The 24,582-nt window shown below is 49.4% G+C and overlaps 9 protein-coding genes across 9 annotated transcripts; 5 read left to right on the top strand and 4 right to left on the bottom strand.

Annotated features, from left to right (window-relative positions):
* Window positions 1-1,989: 1,989 nt before the first annotated feature.
* Window positions 1,990-3,231, bottom strand: N0V89_010263 (uncharacterized protein; the record flags this gene model as incomplete). The annotated part of the gene is made up of 1 exon (XM_056219007.1): window positions 1,990-3,231. One exon carries the CDS (start codon window positions 3,229-3,231, stop codon window positions 1,990-1,992), a length of 1,242 nt encoding a protein of 413 aa, XP_056066134.1.
* An 841-nt stretch (window positions 3,232-4,072) lies between these two features.
* On the top strand, window positions 4,073-5,161 carry N0V89_010262 (uncharacterized protein; the record flags this gene model as incomplete). Its single annotated transcript, XM_056219006.1, has 1 exon — window positions 4,073-5,161. One exon carries the CDS (start codon window positions 4,073-4,075, stop codon window positions 5,159-5,161), a length of 1,089 nt encoding a protein of 362 aa, XP_056066133.1.
* Window positions 5,162-5,398: 237 nt separating this feature from the next.
* N0V89_010261 (uncharacterized protein) lies at window positions 5,399-6,688 on the bottom strand (the record flags this gene model as incomplete). The annotated part of the gene is made up of 1 exon (XM_056219005.1): window positions 5,399-6,688. One exon carries the CDS (start codon window positions 6,686-6,688, stop codon window positions 5,399-5,401), a length of 1,290 nt encoding a protein of 429 aa, XP_056066132.1.
* A 3,208-nt stretch (window positions 6,689-9,896) lies between these two features.
* Window positions 9,897-12,014, bottom strand: N0V89_010260 (uncharacterized protein; the record flags this gene model as incomplete). Its single annotated transcript, XM_056219004.1, has 3 exons — window positions 9,897-10,685; window positions 10,745-11,327; window positions 11,380-12,014. The coding sequence occupies 3 exons, from the start codon at window positions 12,012-12,014 to the stop codon at window positions 9,897-9,899; spliced, it is 2,007 nt and encodes a 668-aa protein (XP_056066131.1).
* Window positions 12,015-13,125: 1,111 nt separating this feature from the next.
* Window positions 13,126-14,037, top strand: N0V89_010259 (uncharacterized protein; the record flags this gene model as incomplete). Its single annotated transcript, XM_056219003.1, has 2 exons — window positions 13,126-13,361; window positions 13,416-14,037. The coding sequence occupies 2 exons, from the start codon at window positions 13,126-13,128 to the stop codon at window positions 14,035-14,037; spliced, it is 858 nt and encodes a 285-aa protein (XP_056066130.1).
* Window positions 14,038-14,197: 160 nt separating this feature from the next.
* On the top strand, window positions 14,198-14,968 carry N0V89_010258 (uncharacterized protein; the record flags this gene model as incomplete). The annotated part of the gene is made up of 3 exons (XM_056219002.1): window positions 14,198-14,206; window positions 14,271-14,770; window positions 14,827-14,968. 3 exons carry the CDS (start codon window positions 14,198-14,200, stop codon window positions 14,966-14,968), a joined length of 651 nt encoding a protein of 216 aa, XP_056066129.1.
* A 328-nt stretch (window positions 14,969-15,296) lies between these two features.
* On the bottom strand, window positions 15,297-16,514 carry N0V89_010257 (uncharacterized protein; the record flags this gene model as incomplete). The annotated part of the gene is made up of 1 exon (XM_056219001.1): window positions 15,297-16,514. The coding sequence occupies one exon, from the start codon at window positions 16,512-16,514 to the stop codon at window positions 15,297-15,299; it is 1,218 nt and encodes a 405-aa protein (XP_056066128.1).
* Window positions 16,515-17,337: 823 nt separating this feature from the next.
* Window positions 17,338-19,026, top strand: N0V89_010256 (uncharacterized protein; the record flags this gene model as incomplete). Its single annotated transcript, XM_056219000.1, has 1 exon — window positions 17,338-19,026. The coding sequence occupies one exon, from the start codon at window positions 17,338-17,340 to the stop codon at window positions 19,024-19,026; it is 1,689 nt and encodes a 562-aa protein (XP_056066127.1).
* Window positions 19,027-20,086: 1,060 nt separating this feature from the next.
* Window positions 20,087-20,620, top strand: N0V89_010255 (uncharacterized protein; the record flags this gene model as incomplete). The annotated part of the gene is made up of 1 exon (XM_056218999.1): window positions 20,087-20,620. The coding sequence occupies one exon, from the start codon at window positions 20,087-20,089 to the stop codon at window positions 20,618-20,620; it is 534 nt and encodes a 177-aa protein (XP_056066126.1).
* Window positions 20,621-24,582: the final 3,962 nt, after the last annotated feature.

Below are 24,582 nucleotides of genomic sequence, written 5' to 3'. Positions count from 1 at the left end.
TCTATTAGGGAGCCAACATTATAGACGTATTATTTTAATACCTTTAATAGGCAGCTTAATACTGCCTACTATTATAATTATTCCTTGCCCTAGTAAGAGCGCAGTAAAGTTATTAATATAGCCAGATATATAGCGCAAAGCACTAGTGTTAAATAGCTATAAAGTAGATAAATTAAAGCCTATAGTTAGTTAATAAAGTAAAATAGCGTAGGCACTTATATATTTATAGGAGTGCTTTCTATTTATGTTAATTTATAGTAGAGTAATAGACGGCGTTAAAGGCAGTGTACTTAAATTAATAATACTAGTAATAAATCTATTAACCTTAGTAATTAAGTTATTATCGTCTAACTTACTAGTAACGGCTTTAGCTAAGTTTCCTTTCTAGCGCTTACTATGCGGCCTACTATAGGTATTACCCTTTAGCGGATTCTTCTTCTACTACTACTACTCCTTATGTTAGTGGAGCTTATTATAGTTAGTATAGACGTGGCTAATAAACGTTAGGTTATATTTCTAATACTAGGTATACTTATTAGTAGTAGGTAAAAAGGTCTTTTAGCTAGACTACGTAGTTTACTATAATTATATAGCTATCTAGTAGGTAGCTATTTATTAAATAGTATATACTATTAATAAGTTAGTAATATTAAGTAAGTATTTCTCGCTAATATCTAGGATCTTTAGTTTAATATCCTAGAAAGCTATAAGCTAGCGGGTAGCTAGGTTATTAATAATATTATCTATAGTATTAGGCAAAGTCGCTAGAAAGAAAGAGCCTTTAATATTATTATTATTAAATATAGCCCTTATGGCGATAGCTATAGGCTAAGTTAATAATACTAAACATTTAGCTATATGGGTCTACTACTAATAGAATTTATTAAGGTGGAGGCGCAGGTTATTACTATTATAATAATAGAGATTTGTAAGGCTCTAGAAAAGTAAGATAGATAATTAGCCTATATTATAATTAAAGTAGCTAGTAAGATAGTCCTATGCTATAGGTAAAGTCTTATAGTTAGCAACCTACTGCGTTAGGTTATTATAAATAGATAAGAGTATTATAACTAGCGCCTTAGTGTTATTAGTATTCTAAGCGTCTATCGCCTTATTATAGAGCGCTAGTGCCGCTGCGTTAGCATTAGTGAGCGGTAGTGTAGTGGGCCTAGGCTTCTTCTTAGAAATAACTAGCCATAAGCCTACGTATTAGAAGGCTATCGTCTACGCTAAGTAATACTTAGGGAAGTTATCGCCATAGGTAGAGAGCTTAGGCAGCAAAGTAGGATTAAGCTTAAAAGAGAAGGTTAATATAGTAAGTAGGTATTAGCGTATAACTTAATTAATTAGGTAGGCGTCGACAAGGTCCTTAATAATAGCGGATAATTAATTATTAATAGAACCGCTAGTGGCGATAGCAATAGCGGTAGACGCTATTAAAAGTGGTTTTTAGACTACGCAGTTTAGCTGCTGTAATAGTAGCTATTTATTATAGTAATTAATCTAGCAGCTAAGTGCAGCGGTGTAGGGAGAGAGCTAGTAACGCAGGTAGGTAGCAAAGCAGTAGTAGTTATGCAGCTATTTATAGAGCGTGAATTAATGCTTAGTAGAGTAAAGGCAGTGGAGCGCTAGGCTTATAACCTATTAAAAGTAGGCTTAAAACGTACAGGAAACATAAAGTTGAGTGTAAGAGTGATGAATTGGTTGGGTGGCGGGAAGTGCCTATATAGGCTAAGCTAATAGGGTAGCTCCTACCAGCTGCGTGCGGAACACCTTCCGCCAACATTAGTATCTGCTCGCGGTCATGCACCGGACCTTTTCCCGACGTTTCTACAATCCAACGCGACGGTTTCCATTCCAAGCCGTTATCGCCCCAGTATCTCGGATGCGTATGGAGGGCGTTGACGTTTAGGACCACGCGGGTGTGAGGCGGTACAGTCACGGTCTTCCCCCGAACAGTGAGGGGAGCGGCTTGATCCGCGGTGCCTTTTACGATGCTGAGGAGTGGTTCGTACAATCGTAGTGTTTCAAGCTACTTGATGTCAACAATATGCCACCTCGTCTTCGCACATGACTCACCAAGACAGCTAGAGTCCGAACAAGCTTCGGAAACATGCTGTAGTCGGCTCTCAAGATATCCAAATTTCCCACGACGTGTCGAATCTCTTCAGCCATCCATTCTTGAACTTCAGGGTTCGCCGCCAAAAGCATGAAGGTGAATGCGAAAGAATGCGATGTGGTGTCATGGCCCGCAAAATTGAACACGAAGATGTTCCCAATCACTTCGTCCTGGGTTATGATCTTGTCATCCTTCGAAGCCCGCACGAGTGACATGATGAGATTGCCTTGGGCCTTTTCCTCTTGGACATGCTGTGCCTGCTCTTCGAACATGTCCAACATGTATTGTCTGAACTGTTCTGCAGCGTTGCTCAACCGGCGAAGCTGTGGCACAAAAGCGAGTTTCCTCAAGGTTTGTGGTCCCAAGGCAAAAATCAATATGGCATTCTCAAGAAGGAGCGCCAAAGCGTCTCGATAGCTGAGGGGGCCAGAGGTTGCTCTCTTCTCACGTGCTCCGTAGAAGTCGAAAGACTTCCCAAAAGCTACGTGGACGAGTACGTCTAGGGTCAATGTTCTGGTATCTTTGGCCATAGTAGAAGGACCGTCCACGTCAGAGTTGTCTTTCCAGTATTGGAGCAACTGCTGTCCCTGGCGTAGAGACTCCTTCCACACCAAGAGATTACTCTGTTCGTTGAAGCTCGCAGCCGTGCATTTTCGTTGTCGCTGCCAGTCAGGGCCATTCATGGTAGATATGTTTGGCCCAAACACGTCTAGCATGGCCAAGAGCTCTACGGGACGAGCAAACTCTCCTTGTCGTTCCCTCTTTATGATATCATGCACCGCATCCGCATCGCATAGGTAGATCCAATTCTTCCCTGGGGTCGCGAACATGAAAGCATCGCCAAATTCGATATGAGCGCGAGCTTTTTCGTCAAATTCCCAGCCGATGTGGCAGAATCGAGAGAAGTGGCCATTTCCGAAAGGGACGTATTGAAGTATGGGGAGCATGTAGCGAGCCAGGAGCATCCACACTGGATTCTCGGGGCTGATCGGTACGATGATGATCGGAAGACCGACTTGGCGAGCGATACGATAGTTGCGGAAGAGGCTCCAAACGGTGGTACAAAAAAAGAGAATGAGAGGCAGAGAGAGAGCCATGAACACGGAGAACATCGTGGACAGCGTGCGCGGCAGTGGTGTCAGTTCCGGGAGTCGAATATCGCGACACTGGTTGTAGAACAGACCAGCGCCCGACGAAGGTCAAGAGCGACTTGCTCTAGGCGTGGCAAGAGACCAGCCTGGTGCTGAGCCGCATTGTTACTTTCGGTGCCCCTGCATCTACTTGCTTCGCCGCGTTCCAACTTCCACGTCACTTCTTTGCTGTGCCGCATCGCGTTCGCTGGAAATAAATCACAAATGGAATCGATAAGCTGCATAGATTGGAACGTGCCCGCGAACTGTGCCTTGCGCGAAAGCACACAATCTCGCTCAATCCGTGTTAAAAAAAGTGGTACATCATTGGAGTTGATATTGATGCTGTAGTCCTGCATCGTCATCCCGGTGAGGGGAATACAAAGGTGGTATTGTTTTGGCCCGTGGCACTACGTCGTTGTCTGTCCCAACCAGACCTGCACGCAACGGAGGGGGCTGGTCAACATCCTTCAAAGTCGTTCAATTGAGGCCCTGCAAGGTGCGCTTTGTCGGCCGGATGTCATTTGCAAGTAGGGACAGGTTAAGATAGCGTGCGGGGATGCGTTTGTGCCCCATTAGTGTCGCTGAGAACTTACTCGCGGAGTAGCGATACCAGGGCGGGGCCTCTTCCCGCACGTTCCGCCATAACCGCTCTCCCTCACTTCGTACACTCGCTTCGCATATATCTTGCATAGGTAGAATACATGTGAAGCGTCATCACTGTCGCTATCGTGATTATCGGCTGAGTTACAAACTAGAAGATACGGCTGCAGCGAACAAATACCAACCTTGGTCTAGTTGGAGAGTCCCAAACACGGCCACAATGGCAGGAACAATCAAAGTTGCGGCCTGTCATGCTGCGCCTGTCTTCCTCTCCGCTCGGAAAACCACCCAAAAAGCGATATCTCTCATCCAACGCGCATCTCACAATCATGCCAGCTTCGTTGTGTTCCCGGAGACATACATACCGGCGTTCCCGATATGGAGTGCGCTTCGGCCCCCAACGCACAATCACGCGTTGTTCACAAAGATGGCCGAGCAGTCAATATACGCTGACGGCGACGAAGTGCAAGCGGTTCAAGCTGCTGCCCGAGAACTGAAAACTTACGTGAGCATCGGCATCTCTGAGAAAGTGCGCTACAGCGTGGGATGTCTCTTCAACTCAAACCTGCTCATTGGTCCAGATGGTGCGGTGCTGAATCATCACCGCAAGCTGGTACCGACCTTCTTCGAGAAGTTAACGTGGGCACCGGGCGATGGACACGGTCTCCAGGTTACAGATACACCTTTTGGAAAGATCGGAGCACTGATTTGCGGCGAAAACACCAACCCGTTAGCAAGATACGCGCTTATGGCTCAGGGGGAGCAATTGCATATCTCTACATGGCCGGCTGTGTGGCCCACGCGTGTGGCGGGTAACACCAGTGGAGAAAGCGACAAGGGTAAAGACTACGACAATGTTGCTGCAAACCGTACAAGAGCTGCTGCTCACTGTTTCGAAGCAAAGGCATTTGGTGTTCTCTGCTCAGGCTTTCTGGACGAGCACGCGATTGAAACGATCGCCGCCGGAGTTCCTGATGCGGGCGATATCAAAAAGGTACTTAGGGGTGCTCAAAGGGGAGCGACGATGTTCTTAGACCCTACTGGCGCGCCGATCTCTGGCTATACTGTGGACAGTGCCACTGGTATACGAGAAGAGACCGAGTTTCTGCAGCGAGAAGAAGGGATACTGTACGCTGATCTTGATCTGTCGGACTGCGTGGAAGGCAAACAATTTCATGACGTTGTAGGTGGGTACCAAAGGCATGATGTCTTCCAGTTGACGGTCAATCGCGAAAGGCAGAAGCCCATAGCCTTTCGTGCGCCTAGGAGATATCCCGACGATGCACTTTCACAACTCCATCATCTATGAACGACAGATGTAATTGACGTTATTACATTCGTTGACACACCTCGTCACTGCCATCTCATCTAGGAAACACGCGGCAGCAATTTGCTCATATCATACTATAGCGATCTCTTCTTCAATGATGCCGTCTACGGATGCCGGATGCTGTCGCGCAGAATGATTGAGTCTCTTCCACCTGCCTTCTGCGCCCTTGATAGATAGTAATTTCGAGCAATACAACCCTTTCACGATGCCCAAGCCTCAGTCGTATTGCCAAAAACGCCAATCGCCCGTACGACTGGGATCTCGTTGTGGAGCACAAGAATAACACACCTCGCAGCCCCTTCTAATGCAAACATTTGGCTCGCAAAAACTTCCTCCGAATGGATTAACAATAGCGCCCTTCTCGAGTAACAGCTCGGCGATAGCATCGTGGCATCGCTCGACCGCTCCCTGGTGTGCGTTGCCAAAGAATCCGCCACAGATATTGACGTCTGCGCCTTTGCTGAGGAGGAGGTTTACGATATCCTCGTGTCCTTCTTGAGCGGCTGCTTGAAGTGCTGTTCCGTAATAGCCGCTGTTGGCGTTGACGTTGGCGCCGTTGTCAAGGAGGATGTTTATGATGGCTTTGTGGCCTCCGTTGGAAGCTGCCTGGAGCGGAGAGCCGAGCTTGATGTCGGCACCCTTTTCGAGGAGCAGCTTTACGATGGCTTCGTGTCCGGAGGTAGAAGCTGCGTGGAGCGCGTTGCCGTAGTACATGCTTTCCATGTTGATATTGGCGCCGTTGTCGATCAGAAACCGTACCATTGCCTCGTGGCCATTAGACGCAGCTGGCTGGATTGGATTGCCGTATTGTCTGGCATCGAAGTTGATCTCTGCACCATTTTCCAGTAGCACTTTTGCGGCGCCCACATGCCCCTTATCGGCAGCCGTCTGAAGAGCCTTCCCGTAATGTCCCGTGTACGTAGTGACTTTCGCTCCATGATCAATCAGTAACTGTATGATCGCTTCGCTACCTCCATATGCTGCCGCACCGATTGGGTCACCCCAGGAGCCATTTTTAGAATTGGGATCGGCTCCTTTGGCAAGCAGCAGCTTCACGATTGCTTCGTGGCGGTTCCGCGCAGCTGTGTGGAGCGCATTGCCCCATCTCCTGGTGCTCCGCCAGAAACGACGACCGGTCGTCGAGCCTTCGATGGGCTCAAATACCGGGCCGTCGTCTACCTTGGCGCCTCGTGATAAGAGTAGCTCGACGACGTCTTGATGTCCATTTTTGGACGCCAGAAACATTGCATCATAATCGCGGTCATCGTCAGATCTAGCGTGCACATTAGCTCCCTCGTTTAAGAGCCGTTCGACCGCTGTGATTTGGCCTCTCTGTGCAGCCCCTCGGATTCCTGAACTCTGGCACTCTTGCACATTGTGACGATAGAGGTAAGTATTGGCGAGATTGTAGAGGCGGCGATTGGACTGTGCAAAGGCGTTGATATCTGCGTCTGATTCTAGGGCCTCTACGATCTCGAGAAGTAGTTCATTTGATAAGTGAAGCATTGAGGTTGCTACAAAGTTCTATAAGCACCGAATGTAATCAGGTAGTAGGAGCAATTATGACTTACTAGGCTCTAAGGTGGAATCATAGTTTCAAATATGTGCTTTCCCAGCGTGCGAAGTGCTGTGTGCCTAACTGAGTCGGCGTGAGAGGGCCCAGTGGGACTTTGTATTGAATGCTGAGGCATTCGACGTTGTTATAAAAGCTCGGCAATGTACTGCTGCCTGGTGACTGACTAAGCGCATCCGTGCGAGAAAGACCAAATCACCTCAGCCCGTGAATAGAGATCGAGCTGAGACAGTCAGTAACGTGAGTTACTGCGTTTTTTTTTTTGAAGACGCAGACTCAAGGTGAGTGTCTGGATGATAAGATGGATGACGATGAGTCACAGCTCACCGCTAGCCACGAGTTTAGCGCTTGGTTGGGGTCGTTGGGATTTTAGCGGTCGGCACGCGCGCATTCAGCCATTTCAACCATCCCCAATCCAGAGCGAGCAGCTCTATGGCTCTATAGTCCCAAGTCATATGACTCCATCTCATAGGGTCGCATGTCACTGGGGCACGGAGTCTCATGTACATGAGGACGTGGCAATTGATTGGTCAATTAATCAATAAAGTATTCAAAGTAACAAGCCTGCACAGGGAGGAAACCCAAAAATGTCGACTGTGCCTCCCATGCACCTCACCTAGATTCTAGCATGACGTCAGGTCAGACTAGCCAGATGACTAAGCGGGGCAATGTCTTGCGAGCCGTATCTCTGCCATTATCACATTCTCAACACTACTACTGAAGCACATATATAGACGTGACAATGGGCGTTATCAATAGTCACGTGCCTGGCCCAAAAACTATTCCATCAACAGTACTTACCACCTCTAGTACATCTGATCATTCTTTCCTTCAACGCAGGAGCCGCAGAAGCATCCCGGTAATCCCGGCAGTCATAACGGACATTTTTACACACACACACATACACACACACTACGCGTTCATCTCTTCTGTTCGGTGCTTATAGACTCACTCTTTAAAGCGCATCTTGAACATGAGCTCCTAGAGTTACTTTATGAATATGCAGTCCCTCTCCTTGAGTATCGCCGCACGATACTCTACATGAACGCGACCGAGAAACCTCAAACCTATGATTGCTGTACGTATCCTCGCGTACCGCGCCAATCAGACCGCTAAACACATTAGACTGGACATCCGAGACATTCATTCGATTTCTTTTGTCGCGCCATCCGGGTAAGGAAAGCCTTATTGAAGACGCCGCTACTCTTCCGAACCATCATCTATTACGGTAGTTTTCCTTTCCACCCAAAGACTCAAGTAAGAATGAGCTGTGAAGTCTTCCTGCGTGGGACACAGATGATTTCTGAGCAAGGGCAAGCTTTGTTGCTAAGGCGAAGCTACAAGTACGAATTTCAAGAAGAATTAGTCACCAGACCTCGGCTTTGCAGCGATGATATTCGAGTCTTCCTCCGAAGCATGGCCATTCCACAGTCCGAGGATACTTCTGAGATTAACACCCAACAACGTAACGAGGATGACGATAGGGATCTGCTAGATGTAATGATTTCTATCATGGTGAGGAAGAAGATTAAAACGCAATCTAAATGGGGCTATACACGAGAGGAAATGCTCGCTGTCGCACACACTCTCACAAGCTCTTCCTCTCAAGCAACTGAGGGATCCATACGTCACGAAGAAATCTGTGCGCTTCTGAATCTGCTTAAGGCCTCAAAACCAATGAAAGCTTCAGCGGGTACTAATAGGGACCCCGACTCAATTCCGATTTGGCGGTACGTCTGCGAATGTGTCGATGGGGAGTGGGTTTCATGGATCGTTGACCGTGGCTCCAACGATGTTAGCCATCACAGTCTCGAAGATTTGGTACACACGCTTCAACACCCCGAGATGCAATTCGAGCCAGTTCTCTGGAAATCATTTTGCTACCTACTCCAAGGGACATATGTACGTTTCTCTTACACTGGCCTGTCGTGTAATAAAATTCTAACCCTCTGTCCAAGCTTCCGTTCATGGAACTCCTATGCAATGTCGTTGAACACACATTCGACCAACCCCAAGCCACAGTGATCTTCTCGTAGAATTTGCGATTATCTTTGCATTGCCGGCGCGAGAGGGACCTCGAGCTGATCAGCAAACTCCGGATCCAACCAGCTAATCGCTGTCTCAACAAAATCTCCGCAGTTGGTATTCATCCGGGAAATCTCGAATTATTTCCCACTTCACAGCTTCGCATCGCTCCAGATGCTCTAGAATACGTGGTGCCTCATTGACCCACTGACCTAGCAACTGTTCATCTAACTTAGAAGGGTCGTCGTTGAGCGCTTTGACGTATGCGCGTGTTTCTTCGAGTGTATCGTCGATACCGGCGTGTGTCATCAAATGTTGAGAAGGCTGTCAAGCCGCCGAGGTTTGTTGTATGTTTCAAAAACTATGACGCAGAGTCCTAGATCGTGTGCACGTATAGCGGCGGAGAGTCCTGCTGCGCCAGACCCGACGACTACAACATCGTACTGATTCTTCATCATAGGTCATAGAAGAGTCTTATGAGTTCTTGGTCTGAAAGGATCAATAGCTGTAGACTTACATGTTCAAATTGGGGCGAAATATAATTCTCAATGATATTGGGGTGGGATTCGCAGTTGAAAACCCATTAGCGAGAAGTCATTGCAGTGCCTGTAAGATGCCTGCCAGGTGCGGAGTAGCAAATCCTCGCGCTTCCTAGCTAACACATCGCTGAGCCCCGCATACTTGCAGCAGATTTAACCTTCAGCCTAGCGAGGTCATACTATTTGGAAAGATCACTGTCGTTGTGCTTGATATCGCGTCTGGTACTACTACCAAACTATCTAATTAGGTACTCATATTGGGGGCTGAGCAAACCAATAGGCACGCTGTGCAAATACGAGGTTATCCAATCGGAAGGAGGCTCAATTGAGCTAACGCTGTGTACCTTCAGCAGATAGTCACCCCTTCACATTCGTGAAGCCCTTAGCTTTCGTCCCCTACTAGTTCAGTTTTTTTCAAGCGTTCGTAGGAAGCGGTAATGACGGCGTTGTTGGAACTTTACACACAGTACTGTTATTGCTGCTGACATCTACTTACTATACCCAAAGTCAGCCATACTCGACGCTACGGCTAGCAAACTTGCTGTATATACTCTTGCCATTCGACCCCAAACCTCTCCTACGCATCATTCCCCGCGCATCCATCCGTCCACCCACCTGCCGCCTGAACAACCTTATTATTCTTCCAACACCTTGCCCTCACCCAGATCGGCGTATTGAAGGACGCCTTCCACTCATACCCGTTATGATCCCCCGGATTATCATGGTAATCAAACTTCCACGCCGTCGTCCCCAACCCATAGCAGCTATCCATATTCGGCATCATGGACTTCTGCCCATAGTCTAGCGTAGAGAAGCCGGCGCCCTCGACCTCGTATTGGGAAAAGAAGACTTTGTACCAACCCTCACAACGGCCGTATGGGTTCTTGGGCGGTGGCCAAGGACGATTGGAGCGTCTAGGGTTGAGCTCGTACTTGTAGTCTCCTTCGCTACGGATGTAACGGCCTCCGCCTTTCCAGTTCATCGGGTTGTCAGACGTGTCGCACGAATTGATAATCTTCTTCATGCTCTCCTCACATTGATCCTTGTCAAATGCCGAGACGCCGTTGCCGAGCGTGACGACGTAGTCGTGCTCCTCGGGAGTACCTTTGTCATAAGGCGTGCTGTAGCTCCAATTGATTGTATTGGAGGGGTGCTTGTCAGCGACCTCTTGGCAAAACTCCTTGTAGTTCTCGTTGGTGCGGTTACCGCTGACGTAGTACTTGCTGTCGGTGCTGGAGAAACATGTAAACTCGTCTTTGATGGCGCAGGACGGTGAGTCGACGCCAAGCTTGATAGAACGTAGGTCCATAAGTTCAGCGAGCGCGAAGGATGCTATACTTAGGTGACCGGCTTCATTGGGGTGGAACTGCGGGTGTGAGCTAGAATGAACCGAAGATGTGGTGCTTGGGGGCAAGAAATGCTCACGTTTTCTCCTATATGGTCTGGCATGCCCAGGCCAAAAGTCATGTCCGCGCCGCCATCTCCTGGGCAGCCTGGCGGTGCGGGATCTCGGGGATTGAGCTTGTGCTTGACGGCAGCATTGGGACTGGGTGACTTGTAGAGAATCGAGTCATAGAGCGTGGCCTCGATGTTCCTATCACAGGCCTCCATGACAGCTTTAAGGCGGTTGACTTGGCGTTTCTGTGAGTCAGAAAGCCTAGTCGAGCTCATTAATTCCTCAAGATCCATGTCACGCTTGCGCAGCTCGTCTCTGCCGACATCATTTCCCCAATTCCACCAGGGATGTGTGTCTGGCTTGATGAAGTGCATGTCCGCCTGGTTCTTGTCTGGGTAGTCGCCATTGCTACTTGGCGAACACATCTGGGCATCGAGCTCTTCCGCAACCCAGTGGTCCCACTCGGAGTAACCGACCATGTACTTGATATCATCGTCTTTTGCAGCCTCATCTACAGCATCTCGGATGGCTTTATTGATGTCTAGCACCAGCTGGTTGAATGTCTTACGACGAGAGATCGTGAGTGCCTGATATGAGGCGCCTAACGGAAGGCTGAAGATGGAGTCAGTTTGGTCTCACATTCACCCTATGGAAGCACACTTACAACCAGAGGATGTCCCACGACTGCTCTTCACAGTTGTTCGACGATGTGTCGAAGAATTGAGCGTAGCCGTTGACTACAACTATGCCGTCTTTGTTCACCTTGTCATTGAGCGCACCCAGAATCTGCTTGATGTTATCCGTGATGATGGATTTGACATTCTCTTGAGCTTTTGCGAGAACCGTTTCACAGGCGCTGTTCTTAAAGTAAGGTACCATTATGCAGTCCTTGATGATTCCGGCCAGACATAGATCGTTCCCACCAGACGTAAATGTGACAAAGTCGAGATTACCCTTCAGGGCCTTAGCCTGCTGGTATATCTGTTCAGAACGATCGCCGCTGCAAGCGAGATACTGGAAGCCGCCATCTTTCTCGACGTGGGCACCAAACTGCGCCTCGATAACTTTTGGATATGCCATATCATACCGAGAGCACTTGAAGTTGTCGCGGATTTCCTCGAGGCCGTCAGGAACTCTGATAGCCACTTCATCCGCAGTGATCCGGTGACCAAGAGGCCGTCCAGCACCGATTCCAGCCGTCCAGCACCGATTCCAGCCGTCCAGCACCGATTCCAGCCGTGTAGCTGTCACCGATAGCTGCCCATCGCTTGATCCATTCCATGTTGCTGGGGTCATCATCTCGTTTCACCAGAGGAGATGAGCTTGAGAATGAGGGACGATTGTCAGGAAAAACAAACTTTGCGCGAGGTTGGGGCACATGGCCATGAACCACGCTGAGCAGGGCTAAGAAGCCCGCCAGTGACTCGAGAATCATGATAGCTAGTATGACAAGGCCAAAATGAGCGACATGAATGATCAGTTCGAGTCAAGTAGATACGGTCGAATTTCTGCAAAGGGAAATAGTACAGTAATGTGCCAGTAGAGGCAAAGACGCAAAATAGAAAGTTGACGGAATGTGACAAAGAGTGCGAAGACCCTTGGACTGGGTGATCAGAGAGTAATTTGGAGGAGCTCTTAAGACCCCCAATATCAAGACCGTAAAAACTCTAACGATAGTGTTGTGTTACTCAGAATACGCCCGGGAGTCTGAGCCAAGAGTTAGCCAATACACATCGCTTACAATCATGGTCAGCAAACACTTTTCGCCATCGGAATAGGTGGACAAAGTTTGAATCTCCCTTTTCCGAGTCTGATGCCAAGTAACGCCGTCAGTTCAGATTTGTAGAATATGCGGCCCAGACCATGATGTGCAGGTAGCTACTTTCTTACCTAAGAAGGCAACCGGGCGTGGGGCGTACCTACATCGGCGACTACCCAGATACGGTGACTGTAGCGAAGCGAGACCCTCGAAGAACCCCCACCCCGGTTGTACCTGTTACCCCGTCTTACATTTGCCGTTTGGTTCCTGCAGAACCCCTAGTCGCCCCTCCATGTGCCGGCCTGGATGAACTCAGCCTCGTTATCCAGTCACCTTGGCATAAGCCGTGCCTAGAGATAGTGGTCATGAGGTGAATCACCCCTAGTATTGTACTGTGGATTTTCTCATGCCAAGGCGAATTGGGGGTGGTGTATACTGAAACTTTCGAGTGAAATTTGCTGACCAGAACACTTCCATTATCGTTCGAGAACTTGACAAGATCGGAGTTTCGGTCTACCCTTTGCCCTCTCGCCCGGGACTCTCGTTTTTCTGTTAGGTTTGACGATCCTGCTTTTCTCTACAATCTGTCGTGTTGTTTTACGTCTTGCTTCTTACTGCGTGGGCGTTACGCAGACATCCTTTGCCATCATCATGACCTTTCGAGCTCTCCAACGCCTAAGCCTAGGCTTAGGTCTTTTCTTGAGCGTGAATGCAATTGATCTAAGCACCTTTTCTGGACAGGCAGAAACGAAGCTGCTCATGGAAAATGTTGCAGGTCAGGAAACGACGACTGAGGCTAGAGAGTTACTTCTCCAGGCCGTGAACGATCCTCCTGACTATACGTGCACCGCAAAGAAACGCTGCGATTTGGGATGTTGCGGGCCTCTGTAAGTTAGGCTTCTCGGCAGGTGCGCATAGTCATAATTCTAACGTGTCGTTAGTGATGACACCGGCACTGGTGCTTGTGGCTTCGGTCCTACCTTCTGTGGCAATGATTGCACAAGCGACTGCAAGCGAAAGTCCGAGTGTGATGGCGGTGGTTGGGGCGAGCAGTATGCCAACATGACCACTTGCCCGCTCAATGTGTGCTGCAGCAAGCACGGCTTCTGCGGCACGACAGTCGACTTCTGTGGTCCCAATCCTGTGGCACAACCTCAATGCGACGTCTCGCAGCGGACTTCTGACGGTCGCACCATCGGATACTATGAGGGCTGGAACTATCAGCGCCCGTGTGGCAACATGGAGCCTGAGAAGATTTCCTTAGGCCACTGGACGCACATCAACTTCGCCTTTGCTCTTATTAACCCCAAGACGTTTCACATCGAGGACATGGATTCCGGAACCGGATCGCGTTATGGCAGGGTCGCAGCGCTCAAGGAAAAGCAGCCAGATCTCAAAATTTGGATTGCAGTTGGTGGTTGGGCTTTGAATGATCCTGGCCCATATCGAACGGCCTTCTCCGACATGGCCGGCAACGAAGCTAATCACGACAATTTTTTTGACTCGCTGCTAACGTTCTTGGGAAAGTATGATATGGATGGCGTTGACTTAGACTGGGAGTAGTAAGTGATGAAGCCTTCATAGTATTAAGCCTGTTCTAAGAGCTGACGCACACACTCTAGCCCCGTAGCGGAAGACCGCGGCGGTATCCCCGAGGACTTTGACAATTACGTCAATCTTCTTAGGCGTCTGAGAGCCCGCTTGAATGCATCCGGAAAGGAGTATGGCATCAGTCTAACCCTCGTAAGCGGCACAACCTGCTTCACCTCCTGGCCATTCGTGGCTAACCTTAACAGCCCGCTTCTTACTGGTATCTTCGAGGTTTCAATCTTCAAGAGATGGAGCCGTATCTCGACTGGTTCAACGTGATGACCTACGACATCCACGGCGTCTGGGATGCCAAGATTGACAGCCCTGGCCCTTATGCTCAGGCACATACAAACCTGACCGAGATCAAGATGGGTCTCGAGCTCCTATGGCGCAACAATATCAACCCAGAACGCGTTACACTTGGACTTGGCTTTTACGGACGTAGCTTCACGATGAAAGATCCTGGGTGCATGGAGGCCGGCTGCGAATTTTCCGAAGGCGCGAATGGTGGCTCCTGCACTGGAACGCCTGGCGTTTTATCGGCAGGTGAGATCAATGAGATCATCAAAAACGGCGCCAAAATCACGTACGATGAAGAGGCCGCCGTGCAGATTGTCACCTGGGACTCGGACCAGTGGGTATCTTTTGACGATACTAAGACGCTGGGAATGAAGGTTGATTTTGCTAATCAGCATTGTCTAGGAGGGTAAGAACTACCACTGCTCGCTGTTTAATACTCTTCATTTACTAACTACGCATTAGGACCATGGTCTGGGCTATAGATTTAGATGATGGCTCGCTCACCAAAGCTCTTGGAGAGAACATTCAACGACCTGAGCTACCCACATATTCGCCGAGGTATTACTTCGAGTGTGGCAACATTCCTGATAAATCAGAATTGTAGATAACAACTCTATATTCTTGATATTGCAAATCAAATTTCAAGAAGCATGAAATGTGTTACCTTGCGGTGAGAGCATATTGTAACTCATCTCCCAGTATGTGGTGAAGCGAACAGTACTAAGAAATAATCACGAGATCAAACTTTGAGCTTTACTTTCGGATGGGAAAATTGGAGATGAGTCTGGCTTACATGGAAAAGCTTTCAGCTCATCGTGATGTGTACACTGGACTCTTGAGACTTGTTGCATCAGATAATATTGCTAGAACCTAATAGATAGATATAAAATCCCAGTGACTCGTGCTTTTACATGTGTTCCCCGCCCCTTCCCTCAGCATAGTCCAGCTGCAGTGTCACCGGCACGTTTGTTCTTATTCCTGCTGCTTTTGAAGAGGTTTCTCAATTTACTCGACTTTGAGGTATGCACCGTACCCGGCGTCGTGGCAGCCGTCGTGCCATAAAGCGCGATCAGCCGGGAATAGTCCATTGCAGAGGGAGCCAGGCGATTCGGAATGGGGCTTCCATCTTGGTAGCTCATGACAACAAGACGGTCGTCGGAAAGACCTTTGCCACCTGCACCGGATGGGTACATCATGAGCGAATCCGGGTCGAATTGGTCATCCATTTCCACGTTGACAGTGTTTGCCAGAGGGATCCACTCGGCAGCACTGAATCTGTGTTTGGCGGCAACGACCTGAGAGACGCAAAGGCGTGAAAGCTCGGTCTCTAGGTCGCCCTTCTCCTTTGTCTTCTGCTTTATCTTTTCCTGGTCTTGTAACTTAGCAATCTCCTCCACCATTTTATCAATTTTTTCCTGCACCCTTGCACGAGCTACGTCATAGTCTTTGAGGTTCTGGCAATTGAACTTGTTAGTCTGGAAGCGGACATCGGCATCAGTTTTCGTGGGGAAACTCCAGCCAACGTCTCCAGAGGTTACTTTCCAGTAGTGAGGATTTTGATGCTCATGGTAAAGACCCCATACGTGACCGAGCTCATGAGCAACGTTGGCGGTAATATCGTCTTGGCCGATACCTTCCATATCGGAAAGATGAGAAAGAGGCCCTTCGATGGCATTCTCAGGGTCTTTTCTGTTGGCTGCTTCATTGATTGGGGGTATGCCTAGCGTCGATGCGAGCCTGCCTTCGGAATTGTAGTAGATACGCAGGACGGTCTTCCGCTGCGATTCGCATTCAGCGTCTGTAACTTCCTCATAAGAGAAACCGTGCTGATCTCTGAGGACAGCCCATGCTTCGATAGCTTGGTGACAGAGTCCTCGTACTACGGCGTCAGGATCTTTATCGTCATAACAATATCTGATCTTCCTGTTCGGCCATAGGCGTGGCGCTCCGTCGTCTCCCGGGAGGTTTTTGATCGATATACCGCGTCTGGCAAGTTGCGATGTCGCGTTGAGCGTTTCCGTGGTCACATAGTTTGGGCTAGGATTCGTCCGCTTGTTTGGGGCTTTTGCTTCAAAGAATCTGCTGCCGCCGAGGACAAATTCGGCACTGGCCAGCAAGAAGCTAATGATAAAGATAGGAGAAAGGTACATGGTGAATGAGTAAACCAAACGATCGATACGTGGTTGAGGTGTTCAAGGGAGTGACTTGACGGGTAAGTGGTGTTCGACGGCAGGTTGATAGTGCCTCGGAACCGATCAGGAAAACCACTCTCGGATCCAAGTTGTTATGGTCAGGCAGAGAAAGCTAAAATCCATGGGCATGTCGGCGGTGTCCGTCTCCTGGTTCTGGCCCCAGCTTGCTTACCTATGTATTACAACGCCCCATTACACGAGCTTACGTTTGTTTCTTGATGGAGGTATGCAATCTCCCTACATCGACCCATGACTACCAAATTTTAAGTTTTAGTACGAATCCGGTTGCTGACCCGGATAGAGGGTGGCACCTGTAGTCAGCCTTATAACACCCTTATTTTGCCAAGCCCTGTCTTCAAATCTTGCGGGTCCCTGCAGTTGATGTCGGCTGCATTAGCGTGACCAGAGGCGTGGTCAAGTGCTAGTATCTTGATTGCTGCCAAGATTGTCTGGATGCATCGCCATGCACGGGTCTTGATCGTTATTAGGCGACTCAGATATTGGATTGTCAGACTCATGTGTGTTAGGGCGTCGGGCAGACTGAATCCCGATTTCGAGTCTGCGCTTTCGCTCCTGTCTTCTCTTGTCTGAAGCTATCAGGTTTGTCCTCTAATCCCACTCTTTAGTAAAGCCACCCACTTGCACCCAACCTACCGTGGTGTGTGCAGTTGTCTTCGTGATTTTATCACGCCGAGTCTGGTCTGTTAGGAATTGGCCATACTGAGGTTTCCAACAAGCTTCGTTGCTCAACTTTCACCAAGCCGTTCTTTCAGTACACATTATGCGACTTCCCATCCAAACAAAAGCTTGGTTCGCTGCTGGCCTCATAATTCCAGTCATTTTTGCTCAAGACTCTAGTCCTGGCGGCGCAGTCCATCCAGGTCAACCCGAGAACTGCAATGGATGGCACACCATTGTTAAGGGCGATACCTGCCAGAGCGTGCCCCAGAAATATGGCATCTCGTTCAAGCAATTCCTCGCCTGGAACCCAGCCGTGTCCTCCGACTGCCTCAACAACTTCTGGTTGGAATCGGCCTACTGCGTGAGGGTTGGACAGAGCAGCTCCAAACCACCGACAACCTCATCCACATCCGGGACTAGCATTTCTAGTTCAAGGTCCGTATCCCAGACGACCATCACCTCGGCATCGAAGGCAACAACATCATCCATCATCCCCACCTCTTCGTTCAACTCAACCTACTCAACCTTGCATCCCGTCACCTCGTGGAATGTGTCGGCAACGAGTACTGACAGGACGTGGCCGCCTACCAAGACGCTCGCGGTTCAGACAACAATCTGCAATGCGTGGCATCGTGTGATGCCTGGCGACACATGTCAACGGCTGATGAACAAGTACGGCTTCCAGTCTATCGAAATTTTCTTGGGCTGGAACCCCGCCGCCAAGGAGGACTGTGAAATGCTTATTGCCGACTATTGGCTATGCGTCGGCGTCCAGCAGCAGCAATACAATACGGATCTCGAATGGGAGACGGCTCAGCCTGAGTTCACTGAGCCTCCCGAGCCCACGGAGTATACATCTGTGACGTTGCCCACGGCTGATTCGAGCTTCGCGCCGACGCCTTCTCAGGGACCTATGCCTACCAACTGCAAGGCATTCCACAAAGCTGAAGCAAATCAAAACTGCAACGACCTTGTCAGCTTATACGGTTACTTCTCGCAACAGCAGTTTCTGTCGTGGAATCCAGCTCTTGATGGCAATTGCCTGGGAATGTGGCTCGACACATACTATTGCGTCGGCGCATACTCTGATAATGACCTTCCGTTGCCGGCACACCAGACGACTAAACCTACTACAGGCAGCATTCCTGCCGGGTCGCCTAGCGATTGCGCACGTTGGTACCAAACTACCCCTGGTGACACATGCGCCTTAATCGCACGCATGTTCGGCAGCTTCAGCGTCGCTGATTTCGTGCAATGGAACCCATCCATTCTTAGTGATTGCAGCGGCATCGTCACAAAAGCATGGTATTGCGCAGGTCGCCCGAGCACGCCCACGACACGTACCGATGGCGCACCGTCACCGACCCAGATACCGAGCACACGGCCTACCCAGTCAGGCATTGCTACGGCGTGTTCCAATTACTGGTTTGTGGGAGAGGACGATAACTGTGACAGTATTGTGCGGCAGGCCGGCATATCGCTTGATGACTTCTACGGTTGGAACAAAGCCATTAAGGTAGGCTCATGTGCAGGCCTCAAGTCGGACTTTTACGTCTGTGTAGGTGTCAGCGGCCAGGGAGGCAGCAGTGAGTCGTCGACTGCAATCAAGACAACGCAGAGGTCCTCGTCAACTCAGCCTGCAACGACAACGACTGCAGCACCACAGCCGGTGGAGACGCCATCACCTGTCCGTGAGGGTATGACGGAGAAGTGCGTGCGATTCTACCTGCAGCAGCCTGGCGAACTCTGCGGAGCGATAGCATCTAATGCCGGCATTTCCTTGGCGTAAGTCTGTCCCTTACGTGACTCTTCTGATATGGTGCTCGCGCTGACTGCCTACGTACAGCCAATTTTACGAATGGAACCCGGCAGTTGGTAAAAATTGCGAAAACCTGTGGCCCGAGTACTTCTACTGTGTCGGTGTGAGTGGTCCAGCAACGACTATTGCTCGGAGGTCAGCTGTGCCGACGTAGAGCTCTTAAGGTGTATGTCTAAGTGTATAAACAAGGTGCCGATGTTTTCGGCGCTTGGATGAAGTGCCTTACGTATTCAGACTAGCGTAACTTAGCCTCCTTTAGCTCCTTGGCATCGGTGAGATGCTCAGATTGCGAGTCCCATCAGCGGCTGCTCCGTTACAAGGCGATAACGCCTTCTTAGTCAGTCACCACGGCTCGGCATATGTATTTAGATAGCCAAAGGCATCGCTTTTGAACAAGTTACCTTGCTCCGCTCCAATCACCTTGGCAATGTGACCGGACCTGTGTACACCGACTGACTACCTAGCTATCGACCTTTTCTCCGTCGTGAAGAACATCTACCTCACGGCAATGCCCAAACTCAGCGCATGGGTGAAGAAACACCTGAGTCTCAAACCTGGTCCCAAAAAGCGTTCCAAAGATGCGCTACCAGTGCTTCCTTCGCCACGCCGTCCTATCACGCAAGAGTCATTCGCTACAGCTGCATGCCTACTCTTCCAGTTGCCTTGGGACGTTCGGAGTATAATCCTCTCGATTGCCTTTGGTAGTCGCACTCTCCACATGGACCTTATGCGTCGAGACGAAGCCTGGCAATGGAGAGGTCTCGTCTGCTATCAGAATGACCATGGATCTCAGCCTTCTCCGCTTAACCCTTGGTCTGGTCCGCACGTTTGGAACGACCCATGCTTGCATCATGAGAGCCAATCAAAGTCTCCGGAAAACAAAATCGGCGTCATGGGCTTTTTGCTGTCGTGCAGACAGGCGTATACTGAAGGCATTGATTTCCTGTACTCTGCCAATTGCATCAATATTCAGAGCGAGCCTCTGCTACTGAACCTCCCCCGGATCATTGCAACCAATCGACTCACGTCCATGACCTCTCTTGAGATAGTCATCAGGGTGCACTGGATCAAACGGAATAACGAAGAGCCAATCCTCAACCTGGACCACTTGCAGCCTATTTTGGACAACATCGTCACTCACTGTCACAGCCTGCGCAGCTTCTGCCTAGCTTTCTTAGGCGCCAGCGACAAGTATGACCGTGCGTGCGAGATTCTCGATGGCCTAGCGTTGCCCATGGTCGACGCATTCTACCGTTCCAAGCTGCTACGGGACATGAGAGTTGAGCTGCCCGCTGAGGCATATAAGCAGGCGAATGATTGGAAGATGATGGACCACCCGCACGAGGCGCCCGCCAAGGAGTGGAACAGAAGAGCCCTTTGGAGGTGCTTGGATGGCGAGGAGCCAACAGTTCAGTATAGGTCCTGCGAGCGCTACCCGCATCCGCCGCTTAAGCTGCCGCTACAGGATGGTGAAGACGACACCGTGGGAAGCAACGGGTACTGGTTCCGTGAAGGCGATGAGGGACCATTGGGCGCATACTTCGTCTGTTCGGTGGGAGGATAAGTGGCAGGTAGCGCAAAACCTCCTATCAGAATCCTACGTGTTGCGTTCCGAGGCACTACAAAGGTGATTTGGGGGCCATCCGCTGCTTTAAACCAAGGACATTGATAAAAATAGCCAGCGTATAGGCGGGTAATTAGCAGCCTGTCGCACACACTACATTGCGATATAATAGCGCAAAATATAACCTTATTTCACATACGACCATAGGACACTGAAAACTAGGCTTCCCGTCCGCTCAGCCATATATAAGCAGTGTACCGGCGGATTAGTAGTTGCGTGGGTGACCAGCAGCGAATACCCGCTGTTGTATGTTTTTTCGTTCTATTTTGGCCGCGCTAATGGGGTGAGGAGCAGCCAGTACATGTTGTATTATTTTGTGATGAGAATCTTTACGAGAACATTTTTGCTGATGTGGGCGTTTCGTGTGCGGACTAGCGCAACGACAGATGGCGCGAGTACACTAATTGCCCGCGTCTCTTCTGGGTCGTCAACTTCAAAAAAATCCCCAGTCTGCAAACTGCTCGTTGATACATCTACTCAACGGCAAAGTGAACACTGTCCGCTGGGCCCTTTCGCAAGTTGCTTTTCGATTGAACCCAAAAGAACGCCATTATACGTGCATTTACAGCCAAGGTTCCTGATCTACCGGCGCCATACTGGGAGCTTGACATCATGATTCGCAATGATCTAGTAGGATTTTCGGGTCATGGATCGTGTTCCAGATATACGAAGAGGAGAAGTGTAAGTAGAAAGCTTACTAATTTGCCCGAGGACCGCCCAGCTTCATATATACTGGGCGAGAGCGGAGCCTTTTCATGGGTGAGATGTAGTCTAGTATATAAAACTCGTAATCCTCCTACGCTATCACATCATTGAGGTTTTCGATCGTTTGAGGTGTTTCACTAATTAGAATGACCTGTACATTATATTCCGTCGCCTTTGTGATCGAGAATTTCTGATGTGCGCCTCAGACAAAGCTCAAAGTAGTATATTGGAAGCTAAAAGATTCCTTAGTATTGACTATACACAGACATGCTCGTCCCATTACTTCCATTAGATGTTAGGGGATCCGGTAAGGTAAGATTAGCTGCTCTGATAGATTAGCTAGCTAGCTTTGATGTGCGCCGCATGTTTAGACCTATCCTAATGTTGCCACAGAATGGGCACATGGAATGAAATGGACTATATCACTAGCCAACTCGAAGATGCTGTCTAGGTCTTGCGGTACCAAATCAGAGGCTTACGGCACTACTCCAATTTAAGATAGAGCTATAAATCATAGATGATAGGACGGTTCTTTAAATTCAGTGGAAAGCAATCTGCAAGATTTGAGTGTTAAATCACCATGAGAGTTCTGTGAGCAAGGACAGATAGAAAGACTTCTGTTTCACCATAACTACCGTTGCGAACCCTATATCGTTGTCCAAAGTGGCGTCTCTCCCGTGCAAAGAAGGACACTGTACCTGCGCAATCATAGGAGAATATCAAGGAAAATCAAGGAATGGCAGCACTCGTGAAAAGGAAGAAACGTTGGCCTCTACGCGTTGATCAGCGTACCCGAAATCCATTTTCCATCGCCTCCGCTCCCTTCCCAGCACTCGCCAGTTCATCCGCATTGTCGCATCGTGTCTCGATTCATGATGCTAAGAGCTAATTACCAAGCCAGGCGCCTGTTATAAGCCTCGCACCTTTGATAAGCCACGGATGTCCTAAGGTCAGTGGTATATCCATCAGATGTTCACCTGGCTGAAGTTCCAGATGGACCTTAGCTGTAGAGTCTTGTTTCAAGATCTCCTGCGCAAAACGCACGCTTTGCTCATGGGGCACGATGGTATCGTTCAGTCCATGAATAAAGAACGTTGGAGGCATCCTTGTCCCATTACGTACCCTATCGATAGGATGTACTCTTTCGATGTTAGGAAAGTAGTTCAATAACGTTCCGTTTCGTATCAGCTCGTCTATCATTCCGAATCGAGAAAGTGTGGCGTCAGCGACGGGAGATGGACTCGAGAGGGCTTTTTGACGTTCCACTTGATCATGGTCATGAGGAGCGGCGGTAGCATCTTGTACCCCTCCGGCAGCAGCAATAGCTCGAATATCGAGAGATGGACATTCCGCAATGCACGCACGAACGCCATCTCCCTTGTGGTCTAGTGCAAACTGGACACTGAGATAACCGCCTGCCACACCGAGATTCAGCGGAAGGAAATCAACAGCTTTCGGACTAACTCACCTGCGCTCTCTCCAACCGTCAAAATCCGTGTCAGGTCCGCCTGAACACCGGTGGCAGAGAATGAAGAGAGGAGACTTTGTAATCCAGAGAAAAGCCAAGCCCATAGATCATCCAAGTCTTCCATGATATCCACTGCATTTGACTCAGGTAACAATCGGTAGTTGGGGGTGACAATTATTGCTCCCATGATAACAGCCAGCTCGAGGACCCATCGCGGGAAGAAGTCAGGGTGTAAACTTGAACCGCTGGTCTTCTCGCAACATTAGAACACAGTGCAAGGGTTTTGTCGTTGGTTGAAGACTTACGAAACCGCCTCCGTGAAAGCGAGTAATTATAGGATGATAACCGGCTGTAAGGTCTTTAGGCACCAGCACGTCGACATTGATCGACGTCCTGTTGACAGTTTTGTAGTTTGCCGTCAATAGCCCGAACTTTCGAAAAGTGGTATCCATCTTAGCAGATTGGATGGTGATTAAAGAGGAATGCTACAATGGACTTCGGCATCGACCGCATGTATATACTCTTGTGAGATGCCGGCTCCTACCGTTCATGCTAGGGGCATCGTTGGCTTCATTCAACAAGCGGCATGTTCGGCATCGGTTATTTGGCCCAGACTCGGCATGTTCGGCACGCTCGGCCTTAAACAACGGCTGCTTCATAGACCCAGTAACCCTGCGTAACTTACCATAGTATAACGGTTCAGCAGGATCAGCATTACCACGGGGTTGAATCTGCGGAGAAGTCGAAGTGTGCTACGGATCCCGCGGAGAATGCAGGGGTTTGTTTGCTGCAGGGCAACTGCCGGTTGAGACGTTTAGCCAAGCCTGGACTGAGTGTCACCGAGGCCGAACGGCTGGTACCGCGCTTGTCATGACGTATGATCCCATGGTATTAGTCTCCCTATCGGCATAGTGGACTTAAGGGCCCTGCGTGAACGTCGCCCTCCCCCTCACAGGAAAGATATATCGTAGTCGCGATCTTTAACTTGTTCTAAGGCAATGATCGGAAAGCCAGCCAGCCAACGCGGTTCCAGGATCAGATTGATGCAAGGGTGCTGATGTGAAGAGCTCATCCTCTTCGAGTACAATCCTAGATAGCTCTAGGAAACATAGGGACGTTCATGTAAATTGCGGACAACGTCGAGGAAACTAGGTATATAGGGTCCCCATGTTTACGGTACATACTATACTTCTCACTGGGCGACGGCTTGGACAGCTTTTGCTCGAGATTGAATGCTTACGTCGTCTGCAGATGCCAGCTTTCGAAACCAAGCTTGTAAGACAGCATAACGTACGTGCTGTTGCTGTCCGACGTGAAGGCCCTCCGGCGTGAGCCTGTTATCAAAGTCGTCCGCGCGTACGATTCTACCCGAAAAACTCCATGTGTTCTCAACACCTGACCGATCTCCGAAAAAGGCTTCATGTAGGTCCTGGTATCGATTCCTCCCGCTGGGTGTTTGAGGTCTTTCCTGACAGGTTGATTCTGGCTCCCCATCTGCATCTCGGTCCTCCTTTGACGAAACGGGACCTCATTCCCTGCAGAGAATCCTTTCGGGTCGCGATGTAGATCGGCACGCGCCAACCTAGCTGACTGTTCCAAGGTCGAATTTGCAATCTCATACATAATATACACACACCATTGTGCTATTCCAGCATGTTATATCTTGTAGCTAAAACCTGGGCCTAAATTTCCGTGCAACATATGTCGCATACTGTTGGAAACCTGGGTA

This window comes from Didymosphaeria variabile (assembly GCF_027946475.1).
Source record: "Didymosphaeria variabile strain IMI 356815 chromosome Unknown scaffold_8, whole genome shotgun sequence".
NCBI lineage: Eukaryota > Fungi > Ascomycota > Dothideomycetes > Pleosporales > Didymosphaeriaceae > Didymosphaeria > Didymosphaeria variabile.
This window is presented reverse-complemented; position numbering and strand designations above follow the sequence as displayed.